Source organism: Miscanthus floridulus, chromosome 3 (genome assembly GCF_019320115.1).
Source record: "Miscanthus floridulus cultivar M001 chromosome 3, ASM1932011v1, whole genome shotgun sequence".
Lineage (NCBI taxonomy): Eukaryota > Viridiplantae > Streptophyta > Magnoliopsida > Poales > Poaceae > Miscanthus > Miscanthus floridulus.
This window is the reverse complement of record NC_089582.1, coordinates 131,428,344-131,443,786: the sequence shown is the minus strand read 5'-3', so window position 1 is coordinate 131,443,786 and position 15,443 is coordinate 131,428,344. Positions and strand designations below refer to the sequence as shown.

Here is a 15,443-nt window from a genome sequence, read left to right as displayed (position 1 = left end):
CATTGCTGATATATAGGCTCCGTTCGCTGGTCTGAAATTTGGCTGAAACTGGCTGAAAAATACTATTCTGGCTGAATTGTTACGAGAGAAAAATACTGTTCCCACTGAAAAAACAAGTCAAACAAATCGAATATGGGGTAAGCCGAACAGAGCCTATATATGCATATATAAGATCTCACGAATCTCATCGTCAACATCGTCACGGTAGCTTTCGGGTCATGTCCTCCATTTTGCACACGATTGGATATTTGGATGTCGCAATTGAATAAATTGGTGCAAATATCATGTGGTTTTATATTGCATTAGGAGACAAACCGTTGTGTTATGTGACTTCTGGTAATCCAAACGATTAAAATAGTTGCAGGGTAGTTAGATGAAGCACTAATAATGTGCTGATAAGGACGTCTGATCCTTTGCCTTGTTACTCAGTGACCTGTATTCACAGCGTATCAATCTATTAATTCTACAGAAATGTTATACCACAACCATATGTTTTTGGAGCAATCCAACACACGATTTTGAGGCCATCTAATCTTCCCCAGCTCCCGCGCGCTTTCGTCCAATCTGTGCCCGTGCCCACGCCGCTGCGGCCTCGCCGCGCCGTGCCCGCGCCGCCGCGATTTGTTGCTTGTGATTTGTGCCGACACAGCCACGGTTTATTCTTGTTCTTTCATAGAAAAAAATTATTTGTTGTGATTTATAATTTGTTGTTGCTTGTGATTTGTGCCGACATAGCTGCGGCCAAGGGCGGGGAAGCCGACGGCGGCGACGGGGGGGGGGGGGGGGGGGCGAGTTGGTGCAGGGCATCTGGAGGTAGAAGAAGACTGGAGGCTGAAGATAGAAGAAGGCTGAAGACCGTTGGATCTTCATCCTACGGTTCAAAAAAAAATCATGTGTTAAAACTGCATAAAATACATGGTTATAAGTAGACTACTCTATAAAGATCTTTAAACTATAAAGATCTTTAAACGTGGTCAAAATCCCGGTTGATCAACAGTGTCCATCTGCATGCAATGCTTAGAGGGTATTTGGTTCTTTAGTCGCTTCTAAAATTCATGTCACATCAAATATTTAGATATTAATAATGAGCATTAAATATAGATTAATTATAAAACCAATTACATAGACGGAGGCTAATTTGTGAGACGATTTTTAAGCATAATTAATCTGTAATTAGCACATGTTTAGTGTAGCACCACGTTGTCAAATCATGGACTAATTAGACTTAAAAGATTCGTCTCGCAAATTAGTCGCAAGTTGTACAATTAGTTTTGTAATTAGTCTATATTTAATACTCAATACACGTGTCTAAACATTCGATGCGACAGAAATTTTAGGAGGGACTGGAGTAACCAAACGTGACCTTAAAACATAGATCTTTAAAACGTGGTCGTGGTGAAAAACCCCTGTTGATCAACAGTGTCCATCTGCATGCAGGACTTAAAACGCTGTAGATCCACAGTCATCCAATCCCAGCCGTTCAGCCCTTTGCTCTCCATGCATGCCTCCGTCGGATGCCAGCCACGCCTCAGCCGTCGTTTGATGGTATCAGCCTAGGATGAGCCGGTTTATAAGCGTTGCAGGCTTCTGCAATCATCCTTGCCCTCCTCCCTAGACTGCGTCACGGCATCATCGGGTGCAGTCCCGCGGCAGGGGAGCACAGCAGGCAGCAGGACTGGCGCCGCCCTAGCTTTGCAGCGCAGCCTCACGGACGCGCACCGGCGGTTGCCGCCTCCCGTGCGACCTCCGCCGCCCGCTCAGCGCGGCACCGCGGCACCACCACCGGACCACGACCCCGCCTGCGCCCTCCAACGGTCGTACGGTGTGGCACCGCTTCACCACTCCCACCTGGCTGCGCACCGCTCCAACCCCGCGGCCCCGCCCCAGCCGTAGGAAAATCCGCCGGTTCCCGCGCGACCCGCCGGAGCGCCCCGGCGCAGCAGCACCGCCGCTGGCCCGCGACCCCACCAGAACGCGGACCCGCCTGTGCCCTCCGACGGCCGCGCCGAAGCACCGACCTGGCTGCCCTCAGTCCTCCCGCGGCCCCCGCCGGACCGCGCAGCGCGGCATAGCGCCTCCGCCGCGACATGGTCCACCAACAGTGGACACAATGGTGCTTATCTCTCTTTGATCCCATCTTCTACTAACGAATGCCTCGCTCATGGATGCTTTACACCGCGTGCTCGATGATTTGCCTGTACAACAATGTTTGTTGCTAACCAAATAATCATGCACAGCTTTCTGCATGAACAGAAATGCAGAGGCACATATCTACATCTGACAAGGCGTCCTATATATTCAAAGAAGCAAACAAGAAGCACTGAAGGTACCCTTACTAAAAAATTAATTCAATTTTCCAAGCAATAGTTTTTCCAACTACAAATGCCTATCTGGATCAAACTCATTATATGGGACAGTAAGCCCTTCATGTTAGTCTGTATGCAATGATTATCAGATCCAGTGGACGAGTTGGCTTACCGAGTTTATATTACGTGTTACAATGAATGGATAATATCCAACACTAGGCAATACAGTTTATCTCTTTTTTTACAATATCTTTGCTGTTGGTTAACTTAGCAGCTATTACATGTGCATCAATAGTAGGCCACTTAATTTTGTGGTCAATTTCTTCCTGTTCCAGGGAACTTGCAGGTACGTAGGTTGATGTACAAACTTCCATTTGAACCTACATGGTGTTAATCCAGCATCAATTGCACCAGGTAAGTATTCGTTTCCTCCTTAATGAAAGGTGTGCAGTTTGTTTGCCAAATCTCTGCTAATTAGCTCTCAGGTTTGTTTGGCATAACGAAAACGTTCGCCTATAGTTCGTTACTATCTGTGGTTATATTTAGATGATAATGTTTCCCTGTCTGATAGAAAATTTGTCATTTTTAGTACCCAATGTTGTTATTCTTTGTAAGATCACATATTGGGAATCTCTACATGATCCTCCCCAAATTATGTTTCACACTCATTCGTAATTTCTTTGCAATTCATTGCACTTGCTTGACCGCCATCCTCCCTAAGTTTATATATGATGTTTAGTCTCATTTCGCATGACTCCATAATTTCGACTCCAACATATACTGTCTATAAATGTTGTGTACAAAATTGTCTCATTTCGCATTATCCGGAAAATGAAATTAATATGTTTAAATGACACCAAACATTTTATGATATCTGGAAACTACTGTATGTTCAAATGAGACTAAACAGCATATGATCTCACTTATCTCAGTGAACCCAAGATCCAGCGCGCTGCCCTGCCCCACGTGCTTTTGTAGCTAGTATGTCTTACCATACACTAAAAGCTCACGTACACTGCTGCTGGTGTGGTCTATGCCAAATTAAGATGAATTTTGAGAGCTTTCTTCTTGGGTTCTACTTTGTGATGTTTTCTCCAACTCCCTTGTCATGTTCAATATCTGTGTTTATTTGTTCAGGATTCGACTGATATTCCTTTGTTAGTTCATTATATTGTTGTTCGATTCAATGTTTCTGTCTGCCTTATTCAAGTTGACAGCAACGCAAAACCATGTAAACATACATTTCAGGATGAATGACTGTAAAATGTTTAGGTCAAAGTGTGTTTCTGTGCACTTAATGAACTTATGTGGACTTCGTTGTTTGAGGGAATTTGTGGATTTCGTCATTTCTGCTTGCCTGCTGTTGTATTTGGGTCCTGAATTTTTAGTGTTATTTTTAACAGATGAATTGTCATACCAAAGGATGAGGCACAACATTGCGATCCCAGATACCACAAGACAGGTTTGGATGTATGATATTAAACAATGAACCACATTTGCTAATTTCGTTTCCTATTTTCTATCATTCACTCCTATTTTTTGATAATGTATATGCATGAATCGATTAAGATGTTCGGTATATACGTGATCTTTGTTCTACTATGTTAGCCCCAACCCTTCACTTCATACCCTATATGTATCTAGCATCTTCAAAAATGCATATGGCCATAGTACAGGGTGCTCAGGAAGCAGTCTGAATGTTCCTCATAGTATTCCTGTACCAAACATTAACTGCTACTCTCTTGCTTTGTTCCTTTCTTCAGTGTTGTCCACACAACTGTACTCCTTTTCAATTGACTTGCAGGTGCTCAGGTGCCTTGCTAACCTGCAGATTTCATACATGGTACGACTCAAGCACAGGGAAAATGCCATAAAAAAGGATCAGCATTGATGCAGATACATTGTTCATGCAGAGATCAAAATCATTGTCGCTCAGATATAATCATATGATATCCTATATATCCAGCTCCGTGGCCCGTGGGGGTACCTACTAGTTCTTCTATATTTCCGTCGAACTTCAATATGTAGACAAGTTGACCAAATGGAATGAACTGAATCAAAAAGTGGACTTTCTGCAACTTAACAACCAAAAGAAGATTCATTTAGGTGATCACTTATAAAAAATGTGATGTTCACGCTACAATCGATGTAATTCCTTTATGAATCAGAAACATATTTCAATGGTTCCTACTTAGATATGTGATCCCCCCAATGATTTGCTTAAATGCAATTAGTAAGACGGGATAGTGATCAATGTTGGTTTTGTAGCAATAAATAACTATGAAACATTTAAATCCAAGTGTTAGCCTGTTCGCTTGCTCGTAAACGATCGTAAATTTTCAGCCGGGAACAGTGTTTTTCTCTCACACCAAACCAGCCAGCAGTAAATAATCCACGATACGATACGACCTCCCGAACCTGCTGACAAATTGCCCCAGTGGGCCGGGGGTGTATGCACCAATAAGTGCACCTCATTTATTTGAAAAATATGACTGTATAGTTGTGTCGAAATGATATTTGCCTTTGACAAAGACCATGCTCTTATATGCATATCATCATTAGGGGTACACATTGGGTTCATTTTTGGTCTCTATAATGCAAAACTAGACTATATAGGAAGCATAAGTTTACGTTCACTCATATGCTTCGTACTTGATTCACAATTTTCTATGATTTAGCTATACGAAGTCAAGTACTCAAGTGCTGTTTGCTAGTAGGGTCGCTAGCTAAAACCTGTAATAGTGAATGGTCGAGTGCATGCGTTATGCAATTCTTCCTCTAATCTTGGGACATGAAGTTTAAAGCTCAAACCTGATCATTTATACTTCATTACTATTGCAACACTTGGATTGGTAGTTGATATAGTGGTGCAGTGTAATTTAATCTTGGAAATGTGGTTTATGAATTAAGAAGTTTAAGGCCGATTACAAATCTAAATTACTACGGCAATAGCTGAATCAGTAGCTCATAACAGCAACGTTATATCGACAGATCTCAAACTAGAGAAGCAGAGTGGGAAATTTTGTAATAATCAAACCGATTAATATGAGAAGGGCGCCCAAAATAATGACTTAAATTTTTCCCTCAGAAAAAAAGTAATGAAGTAATTTTGCCTTACTAAAATTAAGATTATACAGATAAATATGACAAACGAATCAATAAAAAGACGAGCAAGGATGCAATGGGTTCTAAACAAGTTTTTTGAAACCCAAATGGATTTTATGCGGACCACCCAATATGCAGCCCACCCCAATCAGGACATCACTTATATACTACTCCCTCCGTTCTAAATTATAAAACGTTTTAGCTTTTCTAAATACATTGCTTTAACTATGTATGCAATAGCAAAATCTACCGTATCAGCCATACTTATCAGTCATGATACAGTGTTTTTCTCTCACAACAAAACAGCAGCAGCCGACTTATAAGCCATAGAAACGATTAAGCGAACATAGTGCATATATATCTACAAAAGTCACATCTTATAATTTAAAATGGAGGAGTACCCAATGGAGTAAACCAGAAGCAGACATCCTACTAACTTAACCTGTTCCGATCCAATAATTATACGCTATATTTTGTTCCGACAAACAAATGCATCCAGCAGTAGCACCCAACGATACATTTGTTACCACAATTACATGAGCAAGTACAGATAATACCGGAGGTTAGCTTGTCCTTTGGGGACTCTGATCCTGCAAGCACAACCCTAGACTACCACAAACACTACACTACAATGAAACCTAAGAGTTTACAAGAATGTCACAGCCCTTGTTGAAGCCATATGCATAGATTGTGGAGCAGTAGAATGCAATTTACACCGAATCGACCACTTCAACTTGCTGTTGCGCGAGGTACCTTTCCCTCCGCTCTTTCTGCAATGAACACATGGAACAATGGCTCTTAGCACTGAACAAAATACATGAACCAGATGGAACCAGAAAATTTCATGTCAGCTGAGAGGTAATACCCATTCATCGATGACGAGCCCTTCACCAACAATTTTTGGGCCATTTTCTTCTGGAGGTTTCTTCCGTGCCTCAAGTGCAGCTTCTGCCTCAGCTATTTGATTGTTGACCTTTTCCAGTTGCTTTGAGAAAGAATGAACGAGTGAGATTATTAAATTCCAGTATCCAACTAAGTAATCACAAACACAAAATATTGCTGTTATGATTTGCTTACAGGGCTTTGACCGTTTACATCCAAGAAAACAACTTTCAGGATCTTCTCAACAGCAGCTTGATCCTTCTGCTCATCAAACTGCATCAATAAAAAAAAGTTCAGTCTTTCAAACATAAAAATGAACTAAGTCCACAAAAAAAAAGTCCTCCCAATTGGGGACAAAGTTGCTCGCACATGACAAACAAAGATTGCAGCAGGGGGTCAGGGTTCTTTTTCTCAAACATGCAGAAGAACTGCATATGTTTGTATAGAAGACAAAGAGACACTGGTCCCAAAACACAAACTCTTCCAAAGAAGTAACACCTCTCAGAAAACACACCACCCACCCACAGACATGAACACACCTCAGCAAGACACGCTACAAATTACAGTAACACGACACACAGCATACAACTAAACTGAGCCCCTCCATAAGTTAGGTTTCTGAAACCCTGTAGCATATGCATCTCGATAATATTATGTATTGGATCAAGGACCAAAAACATGAATTGTTCCATGTTCAAACTCAAAAGACCAAATGCAGAATGGGCCAGATTTGTAAGATGCAAAATATTAACAAATTGTTCACCTAGGAGTTGAATCCCCAAAACTATGCGTCATATTACAAATTCATACAATACTGAAACATGTTTGGAAAAATAGAGAGAATGGACATAGAATCTATGCAAGTACACAGGACTGAAAGGTGGGAATACATTAGAAAGTAGAGACAATGCATGCTCATGCATGAGCACTCTGTTCTGTACAAGGGGCATAAAAAAAATCAACCAACCTAGGAGGAACTAGGTGGCATTGTAGAAAAAAAGAAATAAGCACCAAATGCCGAGTTGAAGAGAACTTAAACCTGGATGGTGGGGGTGCACACCCACATCTCCCACCAGATGAGCTAGGCTCAGTTCCCTTGTACAAGGGGTATCACATAAAAGGCTCTAAAAATGGCAACTACATGTGATTTTGCATTATGTCATGAAATATATTACACAAACTGCAGTAAGGGTGACATAGACTTCACGGGCACATAAGGGTTCAGCCCAAACACCCCCTGTGATGAAATTACAGGCAGATACCATAAATTTTCATTATGTGGTAACCATTAACCAACCTTAGCAACCCTTAGTCAAACCTAGCAGGCCCTAACCACTAAATCGTACGGTGTTTGGTTTGCAGGAATAGAGTGATTAGTAAATTATTTCATCCTAAATCCGAACATATCTTGTTTGGTTTTAGGAATGAAATTAGTTAGTCCTTCACGCCTTGAAACATCCATAAGCTTAAGTCTTCTATTATTACTACAATAAAGGAACAATAGTGTCAACCTACCAAAATCATACCCATGAAGGACCAATCCACGGTGAGGAGGTTCCCAAAACCAGATACCTGATAAATTAGTTTCCCAATGTTGTGGGCCTATTTGAGCCATAACCTCAAAAAAGGACTTCCTGCGGACCTATCAAGGTGTATGTCAACACCATGTCCCTCTTACCACTACACAACCTTCCTTTTCATCATGAACAAGCCCTATATTTGGGAGATTTTTCTTACTTAGCCTCCATGGAGATGATGCATAGAGTGACCTCCCACCTAGGACATCACTTATAAGTTATGACTAAGGCCCTCACCTCTACAGTTTCCACACTCCCCCACCTCTTTCACCAGCCATGATTTTGGTAGAAATAAAATAAAAATGCAGGAAAATCTACTAACCAGTTCTGGTGCATATTCCATTGGTCCCTTCACCTTCAAGCTCAAAATCTTGAATTTGACCTTGCACTTCTGTAGAACATTCTCATTATTCTCTGGGTGCTCCACAAACTTGAAAACTGAAGTTAGAAAGAAGAAAAGATAAGCACCAAAACAGAACACTGGGAAGCCTTGTTATTCAAGTATAGATCCAAGGTCACAGCAGTTTTACCAGTTGCTATAATAGTCTCCCCAGGTGCAAGGACGGCTCCAGGGGGGCGCATGAAGCAACCCATTGGTGCAGTTGTTTGAAACTAATGATTCAAATATCAATTACCAGTCAAAAAATTATTAAAAACAAAAGTAGTGTTCAACACTGCTGATTCAACACATACTCTGTTGGAACAGAGCTATTCAATGCAATATGACGTACAAACCTTAAATGCTACATGAAACTTGCTTGTATTCTTTATCCTAATTGCGCTTTTGACCTGCTTTCCTGGTTCATCTGCACAAGGTAAGACGGATATCATTAGCTTCTCTTCACAAAAGAGAACATGTCAGAATTACAGGGTTGAATGGAAATCTTTCCAGCTCGTTGCTGTTTCTCAAGGTAATTAGAACATAAGAGCACAAGTGATTATGTGAACATGAAGCATAAATTAAATGGAGCCTGGGACTGATTTAACCAATCAAGCATTTTTCTTGTCCATCGAATAATAACTATCTGATTCTGACAAGGGTTCTAGCCCTAGATAACATTACAGCTTCAATATAGTCACGGGGCATTCGATGGTAATTTTAAATAGTTCATTTGGCGCTGCAGCTTGTCCCAGACAAGTAGGCTTCGATACGCCATATTTGGATGTTGTCTGATCTATTAATCGCTTTACTAGAAACAGAATAATACAATTTTACAAAACATGGTGACCTATCATAACTACCTTACTCAACTAATGGTGTGTCGCAAAATGACAACACAGCATTACCGAACAGAATCTAAGAACATAGTCAGATCATCAGAAAGGTGAAGCAAATTTGTTGGCATGTTTCAATTGTATATATGTCCTAGTGTCCTACCAGGCTACCACAGCAGACATGAGAAATAAATACTATGTTTCATTTGCATGTTCAGCCACAGCAAACTTGTGCATCGATGCATCAGCAACCACAACCACAACAACAACAACAACAAAGCCTTTAAGTCCCAAACAAGTTGGGGTAGGCTAGAGTTGAAACCCAGCAGAAGCAATCAAGGTACAGGCACGTGAATAGCTGTTTTCCAAGCACTCCTATCTAAGGCTAAGTCTTTGGGTATATTCCATCCTTTCAAGTCTCCTTTTATTGCCTCTACCCAAGTCAACTTCGGTCTTCCTCTGCCTCTCTTCACGTTACTATCCTGGCTTAGGATTCCACTACGCACCGGTGCCTCTGGAGGTTTCCGTTGGACATGTCCTACCCGTCTCAACCGGTGTTCAACAAGCTTTTCTTCAATTGGTGCTACCCCTAATCTATAACGTATATCATCGTTCCGAACTCGATCCCTTCTTGTATCACCGCAAATCCAACGCAACATACGCATTTCCACGACACTTATCTGTTGAACATGTCGTCTTTTCGTAGGTCAACATTCTGCACCATACAACATAGCAGGTCTAATCGCCGTCCTATAAAACTTACCTTTTAGCTTCTGTGGTACCCTTTTGTCACATAGGACACCAGATGCTTGGCGCCACTTCATCCACCTTGCTTTGATTCTATGGCTAACATCTTCATCAATATCCCCATCTCTCTGTAGCATTGATCCTAAATATCGAAAGGTATCCTTCCTAGGCACTACTTGACCTTCCAAACTAATATCTTCCTCCTCCCGAGTAGTAGTGCCGAAGTCACATCTCATATACTCAGTTTTAGTTCTACCGAGTCTAAAACCTTTGGACTCCAAAGTCTCCCACCATAACTCCAGTTTCTGATTAAGTCCTGTCTGACTTTCATCAACTAGCACTACATCGTCCGCGAAAAGCATACACCAAGGGATGTCCCCTTGTATGTCCCTTGTGACCTCATCCATCACCAAGGCAAACAAATAAGGGCTCAAAGCTGACCCTTGATGTAGTCCTATCCTAATCGGGAAGTCATCCGTGTCCCCATCATTTGTTCGAACACTGGTCACAACATTGTTGTACATGTTCTAATGGAGATGCATCAGCAACCAACCAAATAAAACTGCAAGATAAAGTAGATCATAATCCCATGCCCCCCATCGACCAGGGTAGGAATTCTATCGGCCAAGTGCTAGATAGCAAACAAGTGTTGCAAACTGGCAGTTGGTTACACTGGCATACCACATTAAGGCTACACACATAGTACTACACTTATATCACACCAGAATTCCACCTCCAGAATCTTGTGGATTCTAGTTTTTTACTAAAAAACTCATTAATGGTACTTCGCACAATCGCACTGGAGCTTTTACACAACAAGTGTCCACTAGGATTTAGATCCAACTCCTAGATTGTGGTGACATCCTAACCTCTACACCAAGATCAAGAAAACCGGGTGGGACGACACTGAAGACCGAGATGTTGTCCACCGCGCCAACAGCCAACAAACAACCCCCAATGAATAAATTCCGAGAATCAAGCAGCCCATTCGCCAAATCGCCCCCACAATACCGCGACTTCCACCGCAGATTCCGACTTCGGAATAGCTAAGCTCGCACAAAAATGCAAAACCAATAAATGATTGCACAAAAAGACACAGCGGAGGTTTCAGGCATCCGACGCAAACAGATCAGGCACAAATGGCAACTTCCCAGACTACTCGAGAGGAGATCCCATAAATGAAAGAAGCAGTTGCTGAAAGGAAGCTTTAGTTTCTCGTGTGCTTACATGGGAAGTACAGCTTATTGGCCGGATCGAGCCGGAGGCGGCGGCGCGCTGGAAGCAGCGACTTAGCCACTGACGAGATCGACCCCGCCGACGCTGCCTGCACGGCTCCGTCCCCAGCGACAGGAGCCTCGTGGCCGTACCTGCCGGCGGAGTGGTGGTGGATCCCGGACGACGACGACGACTGCGGAGGCGCCGACGCCGGCGCCCCGCCCGCCTGCCGGAAGGGCATGCGGCAGAGGTTCCAGAGCTTCCCGCCGCCGGAATCGCCTCCGGCGGGCGCGTGCCTCTCCTCGCCGGAGATCGCCATTAGGGAAGTTACCAGTGTACCGCACCCGGTACGGACGGAGAGGCTCCGCCGTGGTCCTGGCACTGGCAGCCAGCTCTCACACTCTCCCCGCTCCAGTAATGTGATAAAAAGTGATCTCCTTTTCTTACCGTTTCACCTCCCACTGTCGCTACAGTGCGTTCCCTGCATCCTTGATCTCGTCCCTTTTATCGCGTCTTTTCCGGTTGACTTTTATTTTATGGCCTGCGGACTGCGGCTTGCTACAGTGAAGCCAATCATGGGCCCGTGATGGTTGATGGATCTGTGTGCGCCACCGCCAGTCCCCCACCGGATGAACTACTCCGTAGGAAGGAGGTGACAGCAGTGAAACTGTGAAAGCAGACATGTTGCGCCCCAATCGTACAGCTGATCAGCTCCCAGCACCGTCCCAATATTTTACAATTTAGCTTTATTTTAAAAAAAAATTACGTCTAGCCCTTTGAGAGATGTAAACTTATTTTTGGACTCTAGGGTCCGCATTAGGACTTATGGCGTTGAGGTAATCCATCTTGACGCCACAGATCTTGGCTCCAAGGTGCCTGGCCGTGCACAACAGGACATCCTAGGTGGTGTTGACGTGGCCGGTACCTCAGCGTCAGAATACATGGCGCCGAGCTCGGTGCCGGCGCCGAGCTCGGCACCATATATTCTGGCGCCGAGCATGGATTCAAAACACACGGCCAAGTTTTCCTTGTCGAGGCTGCTCTCATTTCTTCCTCCTCCCTCTCGGTTTCTTCCTCTCCCTAACCCGTCCAATCTCTTTAATCGACGAATTTGACCTTAGATACTTGGATTTGATCCATACATCTTTATGAGCAAGGTATCATCTCTCCCCTTATCATTTTTACGTATTGATTTGGTATAATATTACGTCTATTTTGCAACCCTAGATACGTTATTACCTAATGTTTGGAGTGATTTTTTATTTTTTGTATTATGTAACGGTAGGATGCCAAGGCGTGGTAAAGCTAGTAAGCCAAGGTAATCTCTTATCATCGTGCTATATTATGTTTTTATTTATATGCAACAAATAGAAAAACCCTAGGTTTAGGGTTTAATGTGCATTGCTTCTGGTTCTTAGAACAAATTTGGTTCAATTGTAATTATGGCCGGATGACCGGAAATGCCTTCGATCCGTTGCCTCTGTCTAGTGGTGTTCTAGTGCCCATATGCTTTTGCGGCGATCCTTGCAAGGTAGTCAAGTCCGATGAAGATGACACGTATAGGCAGAGGTATTAGATGTGTGCCAATTTTGTGTTTGAACCTACACTTCGTCAGCGCCGTATTAACAAGATGGTGAGAAATTGATGTTATTTAATATTTATTTTGTGTCAAATGAAGTCTTGTATGATTTATTTGTTTTGTAACAATTGCATTTGTTGCAGACCCTCCCACTGCTCTGTGATTTTGAGCAGTGGATCGACACTGAGATCAAGTTGGAAGACAAGGAGTGGATGCAGAACTGTTATGGTGGGAGACAGAGGACAAGAAGATGATGGAGAAGAGACGCAGAGAAGAGGCTCTAGAAAAGGAGCACAAGGAAGAGGAGGAAAGAAAGCGTGTTGCTTCGCACAGGGAGGAGAGAGAGAGAGGAAGCTTGAGCGTGCGCTCCGAGCGAAGGCAGCGATGGAGGAGAATCCCGATGCCCAGAGGAAGAGAAAACGGTCTTGTTGCACTCAATAGTCTTCATGACTTGCTAGTTCTATGGTTTATTCATGAACAATGTTGTCTAATCTTAGACTATGCATTGTGTTGTCATGTAATGCACTTTTAGTTTGTCGTCATGTACTTCAAATGTTGTTATATTAATTAATGTGCTCTATTATAGGACCTTTCATAGTGTTGTTGGTTTTATTATTTGTTGTCATAATATTGAGTTTAATATTGCATAGGTAGTGAAACGAGCTTACGGGTCGAGATGGCGGACTAGAGGGGGGGTGAATAGTCTTTTCTAAAATTAATCGCGTCGGCTAACCGATATAAATGCGGAATAAAAACAATCGGTCTAGCCAAGACTACACCCCTCTATATATGTTTCCTAGCACCTTGCAAAGATACTAATTATGCAACTAAGGTGCCGGGCTAGCTAGAGCTCTCCTAAACAATTCTAGGAGCAAGGTCACACAAACCTATGCCACTAGTACTTTAAGCAACAAGGGAGCTCCTACACATGCTAGTAAGCAAAAGCACAAAGCCAACTAAGCTCACTAGCAAAGCTCAATAACAAGGCAACCAATGCCTAATTAGAGAGCGCAAATACTTAGCTACACAAACTAAGCAATGTGACTAACAAGGTTACTAAAACCAAATTAGCCACTCAAGGGAGCTACTTCTATGCTATACAAGCTAGAAGGTAACTAGTGAGCTACACAAGCTAACTAATTACAAGAGCAACTACACAAGCACAATGTATGTGAAAGTAATTACAAGCTTGTGTAAGGGGGTTGCAAACCAACGGGAAGAACAAAGTTGACACGATGATTTTTCTCCCGAGGTTCACGTGTTTGCCAACACGCTAGTCCCCGTTGAGACAAGCTTCAAGGTTGCCACCGGTCCTCTTGCTAGTGGTGACTCGCAAGTCACACTCTCCCACGTGGAGTGCTTACCACAAGCTCTAGCACTTGACCCGGCCGGACCACTTGTCGCCCTTCGCGTCTCGCTTTACTAGAGTTGCTCTTCGCGGCTCCCGCGGGGCGAGCACAAGTACCCCTCACAAGCTCTTCTCTGGAGCTCCGCACAATCTTCTTGCGGGCTTCGACGGAGACCACCACCAAGCCGTCTAGGAGGTGGCAACCTCCAAGAGTAACAAGCACCACCGGCTTGCAACACGATCACCTAGTGCCACTCGATACAACCTCACGATGCAATCGCACTAGAATCGCTCTCTCACACTATCGAATGAACACTATCATGTATGTGTGAGATGGAGGGCTCCCAAGCACTACTACACAAGCCACCAAGGCTCTAGTGTGCTCAGCTACCGGCCCAAGGCCGGCCATGGCCTCTATTTATAACCCCATGGGCAAATAGAGCCGTTACCCCTTCACTGGGCAAAACTCGGGCCGACCGGACGCTCCGGTCCGATCGACCGGACGCTGGACCTCAGCGTCCGGTCACGCGATACTCGCCACGTGTCCCCTGCGTTCAACGGTCATCTTCCGATCCCAACGATCATCTGCCGACCGGACGCAGCACTTCAACTGACCGGACGCTGGACCCTCAGCGTCCGGTCGTTTCCAGTAAGCTCCCGAGCATGACCGGACGCGTCCGGTCAACTCGACCGGACACAGCCCAGCGTCCGGTGCATAACCCTAAGCACTGTGCCGACCGACAGCCTGACCGGACGCACCACTTCAGCGTCCGGTCGTTTCGGACTCAGCGTCCGGTCACTGTTAAACAGTGAGACCGAAATCCTTTCTCCTCTATCTTCTTCACCCTTGGTCCAATGAGCTAACCACCAAGAATTTGCATCCGGCGCAGTAGAAAATAGGCATTCCATTTTCCCGAAAGCGCCGAATCCCGCCGAGCAAGCTCGGCGGGAGGGAGAGAGGGACCCAAAACCCATCTCACCCCTACAAACACCACCTCCTTTGTAAATGTGCCAACACCACCAAGTGTACACCACCATGTGTATGTGTGTTAGCATTTCACAATCATTTCCCAAAGGATGTTAGCCACTCAACTTGCCATGCCACTCGATCCTAGCGACAATGCAAAGTTAGATCACTCGAGTGGCACTAGATGACCGATATGCAAACAAGTTTGCCCCTCTTGATAGTACGGCCATCTATCCTAAACCCGGTCATAAACTTCTCTACACACCTATGACCGGTGAAATGAAATGCCCTAGGTTATACCTTTGCCTTGCGCATTCCATTCCATCTCCTCCAATGTCGATGCAACACATGCACCAACACGATCAACAATGATATGATCCACTTCATATCATCACATGATCATATTGGTTCATCGATCTTGACTTCACTTGCTCTTCACCGTTGCCATCGTCCATCGGCGCCAAGTCTTGCTCAAGCTTCACCGCCACGCGGTCCATCACTC

The 15,443-nt window shown here is 44.0% G+C and overlaps 1 protein-coding gene and 1 pseudogene across 1 annotated transcript; both read right to left on the bottom strand.

Annotated features, from left to right (window-relative positions):
• Positions 1–5,770: 5,770 nt before the first annotated feature.
• LOC136546967 (vesicle-associated protein 4-2-like) lies at positions 5,771–11,555 on the bottom strand. The gene is made up of 7 exons (XM_066538923.1): positions 11,060–11,555; positions 8,606–8,676; positions 8,401–8,482; positions 8,193–8,308; positions 6,489–6,566; positions 6,277–6,396; positions 5,771–6,181 (listed from the first exon to the last, which is right to left on the bottom strand). Exons 1-7 carry the CDS (start codon positions 11,364–11,366, stop codon positions 6,122–6,124), a joined length of 834 nt encoding a protein of 277 aa, XP_066395020.1. The 5' UTR covers positions 11,367–11,555; the 3' UTR covers positions 5,771–6,121.
• LOC136546968 (uncharacterized) lies at positions 9,352–10,301 on the bottom strand (annotated as a pseudogene).
• Positions 11,556–15,443: the final 3,888 nt, after the last annotated feature.

Coding starts and splice junctions, on each gene's coding strand:
- LOC136546967 (XM_066538923.1), bottom strand. CDS start 11,366: ATGGCGATCTCCGGCGAGGAGAGGCACGCGCCCGCCGGAGGCGATTCC. Junction 6,567..8,192: donor TGGAATATGCACCAGAACTG/GTTAGTAGATTT, acceptor TTATTGATGCAG/TTTGATGAGCAGAAGGATCA. Junction 6,182..6,276: donor GGCTCGTCATCGATGAATGG/GTATTACCTCTC, acceptor TGTTCATTGCAG/AAAGAGCGGAGGGAAAGGTA.